Genomic DNA, 16,812 nt, shown 5'->3' with positions numbered 1-16,812 from the left:
TGTGACATTGTTGCTTATTACAAAGCCTATAAAGGATTCTGCAGAGTTCAAATTCATTTATAGATTTTTCCAAATTCTGAAGCTCAACCTATGAAATACTGAATGCCACGATTTTCAGTTCAAAATTTAATAAGCAGGATATTTTTGTGAAATATATGTATTTCATTGTTTTTCAAAGAATATTTCTATACTTGAAGTATGAAGCAATCTTTAACTCTGAATAAGTCAAGTACATGTATCTCATTACTATTACCAGTACTTTCATCAATCCCGTGAAGATCAGGATCAGAATTGGTCTTCAGCATCCCATGCTTGTCATACGAGGCAAGTAACAGAATCAAGTGGTCAGAATCACTGACTTGGTCGATCCATGTCATTGAATCCCAATAGCATAGATTTATGCTCATAATGTGAATCACTGGATTGTCTAGTCCGGACTTGAATATTTGCCTACTATCATCATACAGCAGTCATATTGCTGAGTAACATTAAACAACAAACAAACAAACATTATTTTCATGAAACAAATTATTTATTTACTGAATACCCCTTGTAAGTTAGACCAAAATTAATCATTGTCTAAAAATATTATTTTTCTTTCTTGGTGAAAACTTTTGTTTTCTCATTAAAAAATCTGTAATATCTGTTAACACTTAACCAAATTTATGTATTAGTTTGAAAATGATGCCAATTTTGAGTTAAATGACTGACATGTTCATTGCACAGCCTGGGATTAAAGTGTGAGCCGACACTAGTATGGTCAGTAGTTGGTGCTCGCACTGTCGACCACTGCTTGTCCACCCCAGGCTGACATCAGGGCCTGAAAATATATCCCACAGAGTCAAGACTGTTTTCTAGCATTCGTGACCGCCTCCAAGAGAGCATCTGCCCAGAGGGCAGCCCTCTAAGTAGCGATCATTTTGGTGGCCAAATACAACTTAAACCTATGGTTGGCAACCTAAATTGGCTCCCTAACAAAAGCAAACTTAGAGGATGGAAGGTTGGTGGTTCGATCCTCGGCCACGTCATACCAAAAGACATTGAAAGATGATACTAGTTGTTACCCTGCCTGGCGCTCAGCTTCAAAATCAAAGGGATAAAACAAGGACTAGTTGGCAAGGAGCCTGAGTGCTATCAGTAGTGGGTTAGTGCGTGACCCAGTCACTATATAAGTGCAGTAATCTTGAACGCAACGTTTAACCAAATGTCCCCTCATCGCTAGCATTAACCTTTCCAGTATGCCAGTCTTTGTATGCAAATTGCCACACACAATAATAAATCGGCCATGGCGGTACAGTCTTTTTGTTCCTTTTCGAATCACAACCAAACAGACAGCACAACAAAACATGAGTGGATTTTTTCCTATTTGTGAGCAAAGTAAACGGAAAGGTCAAATTCAGGCAACAAATGTTCATCACTTTTGCAAACATGGTGTGTTAGGATATTCAAGGAAGACCAAAGGATTGAGGCAAGTGATGTGTGTATTTCAAATGGATACAGTGAATTTACTGGGGTAATTTTACTTACCAGGTCTCATGTGGCTGATGAATGAACGCTGTGTAATTTCCGTAACAGTGTAGAGTTACCAGATCAGAAGAGTTGACCTATTGTCTAATTGTCTGGGTAATGGTAGACTTGCAAAAGTCTCTGAGGCAAAAAATATTAGTTTAAATCATAATTTTGCAGATTATATAAATAATAAGAATAAGTCGTCTGTATAAGAGACTGGAGTCCTTATAAGGTCTGCTTATCTAGACTTGCCTATTATAAGGATAAATTTCTATACACCCATCATTCAGTACAGCCTTGGAGTAAGGCTAGGGTAATGGGTACACAGGGATTGTCTAGACAGGATCAGAGGCCGATATTCGGCAACAAGTCTGCAGCAAATATTAGTTAAAATTCCCAAATTGGAATAAATCATTTTTTGGTGCTAATACAGTTTAACTGATGTTGTTTTGTAGAAGTGATTGTATGTCACTGATAACAGAACCAATGAAGAGGCTTTAATGCTTGAAATTACATCATTGCATTGACCCGTGGAGATCCGGGTTAGAATTGGTCATCAGGAACCCATGCTTGCTGTAAAAGGTAACAATGCTTGTCGTAAGAGGCGACTAACAGGATTGGGTGGTCAGGCTTGCTGACTGGGTTGATGCATGTCATCGTATACCAATTGAGTTGATTAATGCTCATGATGTCAATCACTGATTGTCTGGTCCAGACTCGATTATTTACAGATCGCTGTCATATAGCTGGAATATTGCTGAGTGAGGCGTTAAACAACAAACAAACATCATTGCATTGAATGGAATATGAAAGCACATTGTAAAAATACTTTTGAAAGAAAACAAATACAATTCCAATTTCCCTGCCAAGGGCACTTAGTTTAGACTCCTGGATAAATGCCTAATATAGTGTTATGGGCCCTAATCCCGTAACTGACATGTTTATCAAATATTGGACAAATACATCTTCCCTGAAGTGGGGTAGTGAGTGTTGTTTTGCAACAAGCATGGCACACAGGGGAATCAGTAAGTGAGGTTGAGTGTACAACCAAACTTGTTTGTGTGTGTGTGTGTGTGTGTTTTTGTCTCTGTGTATGTGTGTCTGTGTTGTGTGTGCGTCTGTGTCTGTGACTTGTGTCTGTGAGGTGTGTGTGTGTTTTTTCTGTATGTGTGTGACTGTGTGTGTGACTGCCTGTCTGTGTGTGCCTGTCTGTGCGTGTGTCTCCGTGTGTTCTGTGTCTGTGTCTGTATCTGTTTTCAATACATACATAATATATTACTTAATTTAGACGTGACATTAATCTTGCTGGAAACGGTGTGGAAGTGTAATTGAGTACTTACTGACAGACACTGTCTGCTGGGGCTGAGCAGGAGAACTGTAAAGTCAGTTGTATCTAATCTACTACATTTGATGAGATCCAGAGCAGTGTGAAATTACTTCCTGCCCTAACGACGACCCGATAAGTCTCACAGCACATCTGCCTCGTCATATGCTTCAGTTTGCTCAAATAGTTTATAACTTTGTCATTAACTTCTTTCAGTTTAGTTAGAAAGGATGACTTAAAGAATTTCTCAACTGACCAACATTTATATTTCCTGAAACCTACCACCTTTCCTGGACAGCCTCAGTAGTTATGGACTGACATCTTGTCCCAGAAATAAAGTTATCTCATCTAAACATATATATCTACAAAATATAAAATAAAATAAAATCATGGAGTCCAGAACAATCCTTAATTTCAGGAACTGAGGCAATCTAGACTTGCCAATCATTCTAGATTTGAGTTTGACTCCTTTTGTAATTTTGTCTCTAGGATCTGGGAGATAGTGGTTTGAGTGTCTGCCTGGAGAGCAGAAGGCAGATGGTTCAATTCCCAGTTGTGTCTTACCAAAAAAAGGTTAAAAGGTTACTTTTTGTTTCCCTGCCTGGCACCTGGCATTGAGAGGATGAAACACGGACATGGGTTAACGCTGGTTTTATAGTGATATCCCTTTGAGATACCCTGCTGAAGTTTATCATGGATACCGATTCCGACACATTATAGTGACTCCGAGCAGACCAGTCCTTGTTTTATATATACCCGTCATGCAGACTGCGTGGGTCATTGTTCGGATTAATAGTCAGCTGATTTTCTGGTCCGTTTTATTTGCAGGCCGCTGTCATTGAGACATTGAGAATTGGGACATTAAACAAATAAATATTTTTTTTCAGATGTGTCATCATGTTTGTAAAACATTTAATTGTTGTGTCAAAATGCTGAAAAAGTATTAAGGTAATAAACAACATATTTGTCCTGACATCCACGCTTATTTTTCCAGTCCAGCGCGACCCCCATGACTTAGTGTACAGAGGATGTGTTTGAGTCCCCTGACCTCAACACCAGCTGTGTCCGCCCATCCCATCAACAGCCAACCAACAGCGAAGTAGGACCAGCACTTCAATCAAGCCCACAGCCCACAGGCCACAGCCACTGACCCAAACAAAAACAAGAGATTGAAAACTTCCCACACAAAATAATCAGATTGGCCTCACAGCTCGCTGGGCAGAGCTTGATAGTGTGGTCTCATTGCTTAGTGTGTGCTGGCTGCTGGAGAGGTCGCACCTGATCTAGGAGTATATGTATTAGCAGGAACCGACCAAAATTCACTGATACCAGGAAAAATAACACGTCTTAAATCAGCAAACTTCCTGTGGGACCATCCTGGGCTGGTTTTTGCTACAGACCAGCTGCCTGGGTTCTTGCAGTGATTCTGTGTCAACGGAAGAAAACCTTGGATAAAAAGTAGCAGTTGTCAGCATCTTCTCTGTGAAGTTAAGTGTGTTTGTGAAATTTGGAAGTTTTTCCTCGTTTTTGAAAGCAGGAAAGATCTCCTCTGGGTTATTCTAAGGAATTTCTATCAATGTCTGTTTGACTTGGAACTTAAATCTCCTGGATTCATTTTCGCCGCAAGTTTTAAGCTGACAAGATGGCACCTCGAAACAGACGAGCGGACAACGGTTGTTGCAGTCTGCTGTTTCTACGATATGTCTTGTTTGTCTTCAACGTCCTTTTCTGGGTAAGTGCTCTCGATAATGTTAATCGGTTCTTGTATGTGAATACTATTATATGATGTGACATGTCATGAAGTATCTTGTCTAATAGGACATTTGTCAACTATCTATATATCAAGTCTAAAGCCCCAATTACACTATCAAAAACTTTGATATTTTGACCAGGTTTTTGATGGTGTAACATACCGTCAAAAACTTTGTCAAAGTTTTTGATGGGCTTTGATGGAATAGAAACTGATCCTATTTCTCATCGAACTTTGATGGACCATTATGTAATTTAGCCAATCAGAATGCAAGAAACATCTAGTAGTTGAAACCGTCAGTATTGTGTCCTGCCTTTGAATGTAAGCCTTCACTTTTTCAAAGAAAAAACCTGAATGTTTCCTTGTTAATTCTCAGACAGCTGACATAGGCGTGGAATCTTCTCTATCCAACTCTTGGAGGAGAGTAGTGTAGGCACTAAGCTGGTACCTTCCCGCAGCATATATAGTCCTTTGCCACTGCCTTCGTAACATGACAATACAATAAATACACATAAAACTTTTAAAAGCAAACATTCTTCCTCAGCAGCATCCATCTTGGCGAAATAATTCCCGCCAAAACTTTGCAAAAACTTTGAGTGTAAACAGCCCAACTTTGACCAAAGTATCTTGCTCAAAGTTTTCATTGACCAAGTTTTTGATGAAATATTTTGATAGTGTAAGGAGCTTAAGAGGACATTTATCAACTATGTATATAGACAATGTACTCAGTTTTATATTACATGGTGTAACATTCCCATTATCAGATACTATCATCACGATCAGTAAATATGTGTCTATAAACATCACGAAACTGTTTGTTTTAGGCTGTACATTGAGTAAGAATGTAGTTTTAAGTTCAGTACTCCAAACTGTATCATCAAACTCCAGAGCTTACAATATTCGATGTATTAACCACCCAGTTCATTAAACACTATGGGGTTTCCGAATGGAGTTACCCAATTATTGATGTAAAAACCCATGACTGAGGATCCGTTGATCCAAATGTTTGACCTATCTGTTTTTGTGATATTGAGCCCTCTTGGCGTCGGCCATTGCTCGCTCTATCAACAACTGCTTTTCCTGGCTCGATCACAGCATTCACTCACTCAAGCACTGAAATTGAAGTATAATATTTTATACATGTTTCATAAGCAACCTAAATATTTTATATGCCCGCTGTTCTAAATATGTCAAATATGGTACTGTGTTTGACATATTTGAAGCTTGGTAAGCAAGAGGTTATCAGAGCAAGGGGTTCATTTCAAGTTCACACCATTGACAATGATTAATGCAACACAAATTAGATTATGCTGGTAACGGTTAAGATGATTTTTTTAGATCATTGTGCTGTTCTACTGCAAGAATTATAATAAAATATTAAACACATGATTAACACATGATTATAAAACAAAAATAAAAATGATTATTGATGGTGTATTTCCATACTTAATGGGTAAACACAATGCACAGTAAGCATGGTAAGGAAACGTGATAATCCCCTGGGTTTTACTGCGCACAAAATATTGCGTCCTTCACGCATCCAAATTGAGAATGGATGCAAATAATTTACAGTCTGATTCCTGTAGGGTACATAAAATTACGGACATTTGAATTGTAAAAATTGTAGATTGCCTGTTACTTCTTACATATACTGCTATTCCGGTAAGAAATACACTCAAAGTTCAGCGTGTCAGGGACTGATTTTCTTCGTTTCAATCCAACACTGAATAATCCCTGTGTACAACAGGCTTCAGACTTACCTTAGCATTAGCCAACGATATGACATCTGTAGAATTGTTGGAAGTGTGCCAACATCTTTCCGGCCTGGGACCCCCAGGTTCGTGTCTTGGACCCCCAAATGTATTACTGAGAGACCCGAGGACTTGAACAGAAAGATCCAGGTAAAGCCCTGGACCGTCAGCGAAATGTTTGAAGAGACCAAGGACACATGATGGCGGTCGGGTAGCCTACTGGTTAAAGCGTTTGCTTGTCACGCCAAAGACCCTGGTTCGATTCCTCACATGGGTACAATGTGTGAAGTCCATTTCTGGTGTCCCCCGCCGTGATATTGCTGGAATATTGCTAAAAGCAGCCTAAAACCATACTCACTCACTCACTCACTCACTCACTCACTCACTCACTCACTCACTTAAAAACACATGGCTGGAGAATACTGTCACAGATTCATACCTTGGAAGTACTCCACTATTGGTGGGAACACATAAAATTTCTCATGTAACCACTGCCTTAATTGTCAGGTGACCTCTGGTCTGTTTTTCAGTCCCTAAACCATGTTATTGTCCCTTCAATATTGTCCCTCCCACCCAGCCCTTACGTTGTAGCCCTAAATGAAGCAAGTCTAGATTTTTCCTGTTTTGAAGTCATCTCACATGGGCTCCTTTTCATTTGAAATGGTGATGTCTGTTTCTATCAAATATATATTTTCAGAGACTTAGCGTTAGTCTAGGAACCTTTTGTTCATGTCGATTTCTGAGAGATCATTTTTCATTACTCTGTGTTGTAATTCAATTAGAGCATTTTGAGACCTGTCTTTAAACATGTTATGACCTTCTTGTTATCAATTAACAATGATTAAGGGCAAACACATCTTGAAAAAGAAAAAAAATAATTATGTATATTCATGGTTATTGTATTTAATTCAATGAAAAAACAAAACAAAGTCATTTAATTTGTACTTCAATGATCAAGTATGTGGAAAACCGTGTTTATTGTTGGAATTAAAAATCCACGTTTTCAAGACACCACCCTGACTGATTACATTGATTAAATAGCTTCCCAAATATTGAAGAAACATGATTGATGCAAAAACAGTTTTATGTATATAATCAAATTTAATTTATTGACATAAACATGTCAGCATAAATCATATATAAATAAAGGGTAAAATTTATAAATTGTTTCCTTTTTGACATAGAAATTAAGAAAATATGTTTTTCTTTGTTCAGCATTCTGTTTTTTGCTCACCATATTTAAAATTATTCAAGAGCAACAAAACTCTTCTCTAATAACAGTGTTAAAAGTTCCATGCTCAAATATTGTAAATCCAGGCCGTGAATTCCTGGTTAATGAATTTCCTCCTAAAGGAAATATATATTACATGCTAATGAAATGGAAGGACAGACTTCCTCCATCCTGCCATCTGGTGGGTAGGTTAAGTACCTGATGCTGTAAGGACAGGTGCCCCCAGGGGGGGGGAGACAGTCAGCAGGGAGTGCACTGAGACTCAGGGGAACAAGAGACTGGGTGTCCGTGAAGTGCCTGGTGTGTTACAATTTTTAATTAGTAATTATAGATGATTTGTCTGTGACACATATTTTAGCTCACTGTTTGTTTCATTTCCCTTCAACCAGTAGCAAATTCATGTAGCATAAATCCTTGCCTCTGATACACGACACAATTTATCTGAATCTCCCAAGCAAGTTTACAATACTTGGGCAAGTTTACAATACTTGGGCAAGTTTACAATACTTGGGCAAGTTTACAATACTTTGGCAATGTTCACAATACTTGGGCAAGTTTACATACTTTGGCAAGTTTTCAATTATTGGACAAATTTACAATACTTGGGCAAGTTTACAATACTTGGGCAAATTTACAATACTTGGGCAAGTTTACAATACTTGGGCAAGTTTACATACTTGGGCAAGTTTTCAATTCTTGGACAAATTTTCAATACATGGGCAAGTTTACACTACTTGGGAAAGTTTTCAATACTTGGGCAAGTTTTCAATACTCAGGAAAGTTTACAATACTTGGGCAAGTTTACATACTTTGGCAAGTTTTCAATGCTTGGGCAAGTTTACAATACTTGGGCAAGTTTACAATACTTGGGCTAGTTTACATACTTTGGCAAGTTTTCAATACTCAGGAAAGTTTACAATACTTGGGCAAGTTTACAATACTTTGGCAAGTTTTCAATACTTGGGCAAGTTTACAATACTTGGGCAAGTTTACAATACTTGGGCTAGTTTACATACTTGGGCAAGTTTTCAATAAGGTTTTGTAAGTTTTAGGAAAATGAAGAGATTGTCTTGGCTCCGCTCTATTATTTATTAAAAGACATTTTGTTCCCCCAAAATATGTCTTAAAATGTTTTCATTTCAGGGACCGAATTTAAATCCTTGAGATAAAACTGATGGAGTGTGATGGAGACTTAATCATGTTAAACGGTGTTAAAAAATACTGAGTTAGTGTGTGGAAATGAATTAATAAATTAATGAATAAATTGGTTAAGGGATGATTCACCAAGAATGTGTTTAAGAAGACATTAAACTTGTTCTGTGACTTTGAAAGTGTACTGTATTTGATTCTTTAGATGTGTATTTAAGTTTTTCAGTTAAATATTGACAAAATAAAATATGAATTGTTAATACATATCCATTTTGAAATATGTATTGATATCAAAGCTTTTAATCATGACCAGATTGTCAGTTGATCATCACATTGGGACATTTTTAGAAGACAAGATGCCGTCTGTATCGATAACACTGAACTGTTCTGGCTATGTTAGTGTGTGTAGTCAATGGATTCGTGTCGTGAACCTTTTGAATCATGACCAGATTATCACTCTTGTTTAGACCAGTGTAACATTACACTAATTTATTCTGGATACGGTGTGTGCTCACTGAATGTCATGAATTGTTTTAGTCATGACCGGATTGTCTCTACTCTCAGGACTGTTGGCCAGAACTTATAACATTACACTAGTTTATTCTGGTACTCACTGCATGTCATGAATTGTTTTAGTCATGACCAGATTGGCCAGAACTTATAAGTGTCCATATCTAACATTACACTAATTTATTCTGGATACGGTGTGTGCTCACTGAATGTCATGAATTGTTTTAGTGATGACCAGATTGTCTCTACTCTCTCGACTGTTGGCCAGAACTTATAACATTACACTAGTTAATTCTGGTACTCACTGAATGTCATGAATGGTTTTAGTCATGACCAGATTGTCTCTACTCTCAGGACTGTTGGCCAGAACTTATAACATTACACTAGTTAATTCTGGTACTCACTGAATGTCATGAATGGTTTTAGTCATGACCAGATTGTCTCTACTCTCAGGACTGTTGGCCAGAACTTATAACATTACACTAGTTTATTCTGGTACTCACTGAATGTCATGAATTGTTTTATTCATGACCGGATTGTCTCTACTCTCAGGACTGTTGGCCAGAACTTATAACATTACACTAGTTTATTCTGGTACTCACTGAATGTCATGAATTGTTTTAGTCATGACCGGATTGTCTCTACTCTCAGGACTGTTGGCCAGAACTTATAACATTACACTAGTTTATTCTGGTACTCACTGAATGTCATGAATTGTTTTAGTCATGACCGGATTGTCTCTACTCTCAGGACTGTTGGCCAGAACTTATAACATTACACTAGTTTATTCTGGTACTCACTGAATATCATGAATTGTTTTATTCATGACCGGATTGTCTCTACTCTCAGGACTGTTGGCCAGAACTTATAACATTACACTAGTTTATTCTGGTACTCACTGAATGTCATGAATTATAGTGTAGGCGTTCTGGCACATAAATCATATTGCATTATATCACAATTGTATTACAATTGTATTCCGATACGTATTGCAATACATATTGTTAATGTAAACAGATTGAAGTGTGTGCTGTTTACATGGTTTAGATAGGAACCCAGTCCATCCAAATGCCTCAAAATAGTAGATATAATTTATATAATTTGATATAATTGTTTTGTGACTATCAAAAAATATCAATGTGCAAGCATTGTATTGCAATACATGTATTGCTGAGCATTAGAAATTGGCACTAGTCCAGTAGTCCTTGCCAAACTGCCTGATAGTTTATGAAGGTAATATAAGGACAAGTAGAAATTGGCCATTTTGAAGGGCTTTGTTATATGTTATCATTATGAGGTCTAGAGTAGGGCTGGGACGAGTCCAAATTTACTTCCCGGGTATCCACCCCCTATTACCCGACCCTACCCGGGTACTCACTGTAGGTCTCAAGAGATAGGTACAAAATGTCCGATAAGGAAACGTTTGACAGTACTCCTGTCAAAATGTATTTAGATACAGGTATAAAACGATCTGGTCATGCATACACTGAAGTTGGCTGAAGTTTTATCTATATGCAAACATATCAAGTTAGAAGGAATGTGTGCATAGTCGGAAAGAAATGTGAACATTTGTCACTTATAGTGTAACCATAGAGTTCTAGATATTTTTGCCATTAAACAATACAATCAGGTGACTAACCACGGGTCCGGGTAGTCCTGTGGGTACCTGGGTCCTACTCCGTACCCACCCGACCCGAGTACCCGAGTTACCCGTCCCAGCCCTAGACTAGAGCACTAAAAGTGTTAGTTGCTACTGGCCGTATTCCAATATACCAGTATACCAGTCATATTGCACACCCCTAGTTAGCTGTATTAATCATGACCAGGGCCCCGTTCCACAAAGCGATCGTAACTACAATCAATCTTAGAGACTTAGGTTGATTCAAAAATTGTCTTAGCTAAAGTTAACAACTGTTCCACAAAGCGATCTTATGGTGATTGTAACTTTACAACTTCTTAAGTAGCCGACCTAACAAAGATCAGAATCTTCAGACATAAAGATACGAAATTTTCCCTTGGAGTGGCCTCCCTTGGTCATGTTTAGCAGACGACGCATTTCCTTGCACATCATAATAAAAGACGCCATCTTTGTTGTTATGGTACAATATTTAAGATCGATTTTAGCAATCCTAAGTTGGTCCGGAGCAACTTAGCATTTTGATCTTAACTTACAACTCTCTTAGTTAAGATTGCTTTGTGGAACGGGCGGCTGATGGTAACAAAAATTTAAGATAGCATACTTAGTGAGTTACAATCAACTTAGCCCTAAGATCGCTTTGTGGAACGGGGCCCAGATCGTCACTAGTCTACAGCACTCAATTACTATGATTGCTGACCAAATTATTTTCATTTCTGACAGATCTTTTGTGCTCCATTAGTTGATTAGCTAACCAGCTTGCCTGGAAACACTGGTTGATACGAGCGTTTATATCCATTATCCAGCATACTGGGATGGGAAAACACAACAAGCTATGTTTAGATACTATTAACTCTGTCAGTGGTTTGGCGTGACATTTATCCAACGGACCTCACCCGACCAATGACATGAGTTCTACATTATGCAGTTAGATAAATGTACAGTCAAGTTATGTTTTGTGCATGCTGTTTGCATGTGTTGTGACGTGTCAGAACTTTTACTGATATAAGCTAAGGTCACAGTAACATTAGGGCTGGCTTAAAAGATCGATAATCAGAATTATCGTCAATGGGAAGACCTATTAACGATTATCGATAGTAATTGTCATCGATAATAATTTACATAAACTATTGTGATAAAATAAAGTTTAGATTTACTGAAACAGACTTGTTATTGCCAATAATGTCAATTGTTGAAGACGGAAAGCCAGTGTTATTGTTATATCTCAAATGTCCACAAAGTAATCTATGCATAAATGTGTCACTGCTCACCAGTGGCGTGAAATATGTCAATCTATAATCTATAATCATCCCTAAGCAAAGTTATTTGTTTCTGTTTCTTTATCTGTTATATGCTAGTCATGCTAGTAGTTGATGTATTGAATGATAGGAGGGAATTATGTTTTGCTGTAATGTTTAACAAATACACTGGCCTGCTAGACCTATGCTAGTAAATATACATCAGGGCCAGTGATTTTGAAATCAAGGATTTCTAGCTGGATAATGAAATGTTTTGTTTGTTGTTGAACTCTGCATGTATGCTTCCTGAATTCATGGCCCTGTAGACATTGTACATGGCCCTGTAGACATTGTACATGGCCCTGAGGCTATAGTTGTTAACAAAGACTGGTGTAGCACTTCTCCAGTTGTATCAGCAAGAGGGATGGGGCAGTTGGTTATCGCCCTGGGGCAAGAGACTGTCCACCTGTGTAGAAGTCCCAACAGCAGGTGCTTGCCAGCTTTGTGTTTAAAAGCCCCAGGGTGGCGCTCCACTAGGGCTAGTGGTGTACAGGGAGCCGGGGGAGGGGGTGCATGGGGTGTGGCAGTCAGTCCTATCAGGACCCATTTTCAGTTGTGTTTCCAGTAGGCATTCATGTGTCGCACAATAAAATGCAGGTGTCTTGCAAATGTAATGCAGATCAGATGTTGCATGATACAGTCTTGGTAACATCAATATAAGGAATGTGTTTCAGAACAATAAAGGTTTTGTCACACCATGATCCAAGTGTATCAATTTAATCAAGGTGTTTTTCACAATATGATCGACCCATGAAAATCCAGGTTAGAATTGGTCATCAGCAACCCATGTTTAGCGTAAGAGGTGACTATTTTGTTACAGGCGACTAACAGGATGGGATGGTCAGAATCACTGAATTAGTTGATGCATGTTATCAATCTCAATTATTTACACACCGCTGTCATATAGCTGGAATATTGCTGAGTGTGGCATTAAACAACAAACAAACATTATCAATGTGTTTCACAATACACTCAAGGTGTGTCAATATAATCAAGGTGTTTCACAAAACACTCAAGGTGTATATATAATCAAGGTGTTTCACAATACACTCAAGGTGTGTCAATATAATCAAGGTGTTTCACAATACAATTAAGGTGTGTCAAGGTGATCAAGGTGTTTCACAATAAGATCAAGGTGTGTCAATATAATCAAGATGTGTCAAGATGATCAATGTGTTTCACAATACAATCAAGGTGTGTCAATGTATATCAATATGATCAATGTGTTTCCAAATATGATCCAGGTGTGTCGCTATAATCAATGTGTATCTGTGTATCAATATGAACAATGTGTTTCACAATACACTCAAGGTGTGTCAATATAATCAAGGTGTTTCACAATACACTCGAGGTGTGTCAATATAATCAAGGTGTTTCACAATACACTCAAGGTGTGTCAATATAATCAAGGTGTGTCAATATAATCAAGGTGTTTCACAAAACACTCAAGGTGTATATATAATCAAGGTGTTTCACAATAAACTCAAGGTGTGTCAATATAATCAAGGTGTTTCACAATACAATTAAGGTGTGTCAAGATGATCAATGTGTTTCACAATACAATCAAGGTGTGTCAATGTATATCAATATGATCAATGTGTTTCCAAATATGATCCAGGTGTGACGCTATAATCAATGTGTATCTGTGTATCAATATGAACAATGTGTTTCACAATACACTCAAGGTGTGTCAATATAATCAAGGTGTTTCACAATACACTCAAGGTGTGTCAATATAATCAAGGTGTTTCACAATACACTCAAGGTGTGTCAATATAATCAAGGTGTTTCACAATACACTCAAGGTGTGTCAATATAATCAAGGTGTTTCACAAAACACTCAAGGTGTATATATAATCAAGGTGTTTCACAATACACTCAAGGTGTGTCAATATAATCAAGGTGTTTCATAATACAATTAAGGTGTGTCAAGGTGATCAAGGTGTTTCACAATAAGATCAAGGTGTGTCAATATTATCAAGATGTGTCAAGATGATCAATGTGTTTCACAATACAATCAAGGTGTGTCAATGTATATCAATATGATCAATGTGTTTCACAATATAATCAAGGTGTATCAATGTGTATCATTAATGTCCTTCACAATATAAGGTGTGTCAAATGTACCTTAATACCTTTTCCATCAACGCTGACATCTTCCCTCTTCAATATAACACACATGCTAAAGTCTAGCGTTAGAATTTAAGATACTCGTGTAATATGATCTTATCAGAAAACTACATGGATTGGATACATCAGGGATATCTGGTTCACGGTTAATGCAGGTAAGGCAGTCTCTTTATAGACGACTTACACACACACAGGTAGACGGGCTCAGCAGTGATGCATGGCTGGATAAATGTGTTAATAACAATGTGATCCAAGATACGGTACACAAGGTATTATTAGGCCTGTTAAATATGCAGTAAACATGAAAAATACCCTGTCGTGATCTTCGTCGTTCAGCAGTATAAAACCATGAATAGAAGGACATTGACAGATGAAAGTGTTTAAGTTTCAAGCTGGCCTTGTGAGTTGACGATCAGTTTGGGTGGGGGAGTCATGTGACTGACACTGTTCACATGGTTGGTCAAGTGTCTGTTTGTGTCCAGTACTGATTTTACACCTTGCAGTTACTCAAACATGTAGTGTTAAACTTAGGAAGCATAAGTGCAGAAATATAGTTTAGGGTCCATAGCAAACAGTAGAATGTAAACAAATACATTTGAACATTTGGTTGTTTATTGTTTATTGTTTAACAACACACTCAACAATATTCCAGCTTTGTGATTGAGGTCTGTAAATAACCAAGTCTGGTCCAGACAAGTGATTGACATCATGAGCATCAATTGGCATACAGTGATCAACTAAGTCAGCAAACCTGGCCATTTAGTCGCCTCTTACGACCAGCATAGGTTGCTTGGGATCTATTCGTCTGTCATGCTGACCCTGAAACAAATATATCCAAAACAGTCCATGCAAGTCTATAATGTTCGGCAAGTCTAGATTACTGCCGTATCTGAAAATGAAGAAAGTCTCTGGGCTCCTTTTTATTATGTTTTATAACTGTTATTCAACAACTGTTTTTTTCTGTAAAATATGTTCATTTGAGAGACTAGATGTTAGTCTAAGTACCTATATTCTTACCCGGAAGTCCATCTGTTTGATGTGTGTTGTATGAAACATGACTGTGTGTTTCAACTTGAAAGAAACCACTTATTGGTTTTGTTTGCCTTATATTCCTGTGTCTCGACCATTTTATCAGTCAATGTGATAAGCAAGCGAATCTAAATTGCCATGACTCACATGCATTACATACAAAGCCTTCTAATGCTGTATGACTAGCTGCTGGCAAATGTACCAATGTACACTTAGTGTGACCCAGTGTGACCCAGTGTGACCTAGCGTGACCTAGCATGACCCAGTGTGACCCAGTGTGACCTAGCGTGACCTAGCGTGACCTAGCATGACCTAGCTTGACCCAGTGTGACCTAGCATGACCTAGCGTGACCTAGCATGACCCAGTGTGACCTAGCGTGACCTAGCGTGACTTAGTGTGACCTAGCATGACCCAGTGTGACCTAGCGTGACCTAGCATGACCCAGTGTGTTGCATACTATCACAGTTTGTACCTAGTGTCTACGACGTACCTCGTCATCATGTATCTGGAGAATTCTTTCTCTGTATCCTTACTAAATATATCATGACACTTTAATAGGGCTCATTTTCTCTATATAAAACATGCACCAATGTAACCTGTTATTGAAAAATGCACCCTAATATTTGTGCAAGTAGAAAATTTCAAATTTGTGTCTGCCTAACTCTCTTTGTCCACATAAAAATGTACCATAGCACATCACTCATCTCTGTATTAGACCGCTTCCGTGGTCTAGTGGTAGAGTGTCCGCCCTGAGAGCAGAATGTCCAGGGTTCAATCTCCGGCCACATCATACCAAAAGACGTTAAAAGATGGTACTTGTTGTTACCCTGTCTGGTGCTCGGCATTACGGGGCTTAAACAAGGACTTGTTGGCTCGGAGTCAGTATGCTTTGTCTGAGTGGGGTGTTCATGTTAAACTGTGGCTTGGTATCTCAGTGAGCTAGCACTATAAATCGGCATCAGTACAAATGCGCACGCACACACACACACACACACACACACACACACACACACACACACACACACACACACACACACACACACACACACACACGTGCAATAATCTTGGATGCGACGTTCAACCCCATTTAACCCTACCTCATCTCTGCATTATGTGTAGTTTGTCATGGTTTTCAGGGCTTGACATCATCAAACTGGGGTACTTCAAGATCATGTGCACGTTCCTATTACGTTTCACAGCAATACATCATTAGGCAGCAGACTGACCTATGTTTCACCTTTAACTCTTTCATCTCTGGCTGCCCCAGAGTTATGTCCCTTTAAACCCTGCAGTCCCTGACACTGACAAGGCCTGTACACTGGCCTCCCTGGCAGTATTATTGGAAAATCACACCATCATTTTTGATGCACTTTTTCTACCAGAAACTTGCTTTTAATATACATTGATCATATACCATTGTAAAGAGGATTAAGTATACTTTAATATTCTTTGTTGTTATTGTCTCTAACCTTTGTCATTATCTAATTACAGGTG

General features: G+C 38.3%; 1 protein-coding gene across 1 annotated transcript in view; it reads left to right on the top strand.

Annotated features, from left to right (window-relative positions):
* LOC139466777 (CD151 antigen-like) overlaps window positions 1-16,812 on the top strand; it is a 33,119-nt gene that overhangs the window by 1,231 nt on the left and 15,076 nt on the right. Inside the window, exon 2 of the mRNA XM_071248453.1 lies at window positions 3,828-4,565. Within this exon, the coding sequence (XP_071104554.1) occupies window positions 4,476-4,565 (90 nt within the window). The 5' untranslated portion in view covers window positions 3,828-4,475. The remainder of the gene's footprint in view (window positions 1-3,827; window positions 4,566-16,812) is intronic.

This window comes from Haliotis cracherodii, unplaced genomic scaffold (assembly GCF_022045235.1).
Source record: "Haliotis cracherodii isolate W230 unplaced genomic scaffold, xgHalCrac1.p SCAF_19, whole genome shotgun sequence".
NCBI lineage: Eukaryota > Metazoa > Mollusca > Gastropoda > Lepetellida > Haliotidae > Haliotis > Haliotis cracherodii.
This window is presented reverse-complemented; position numbering and strand designations above follow the sequence as displayed.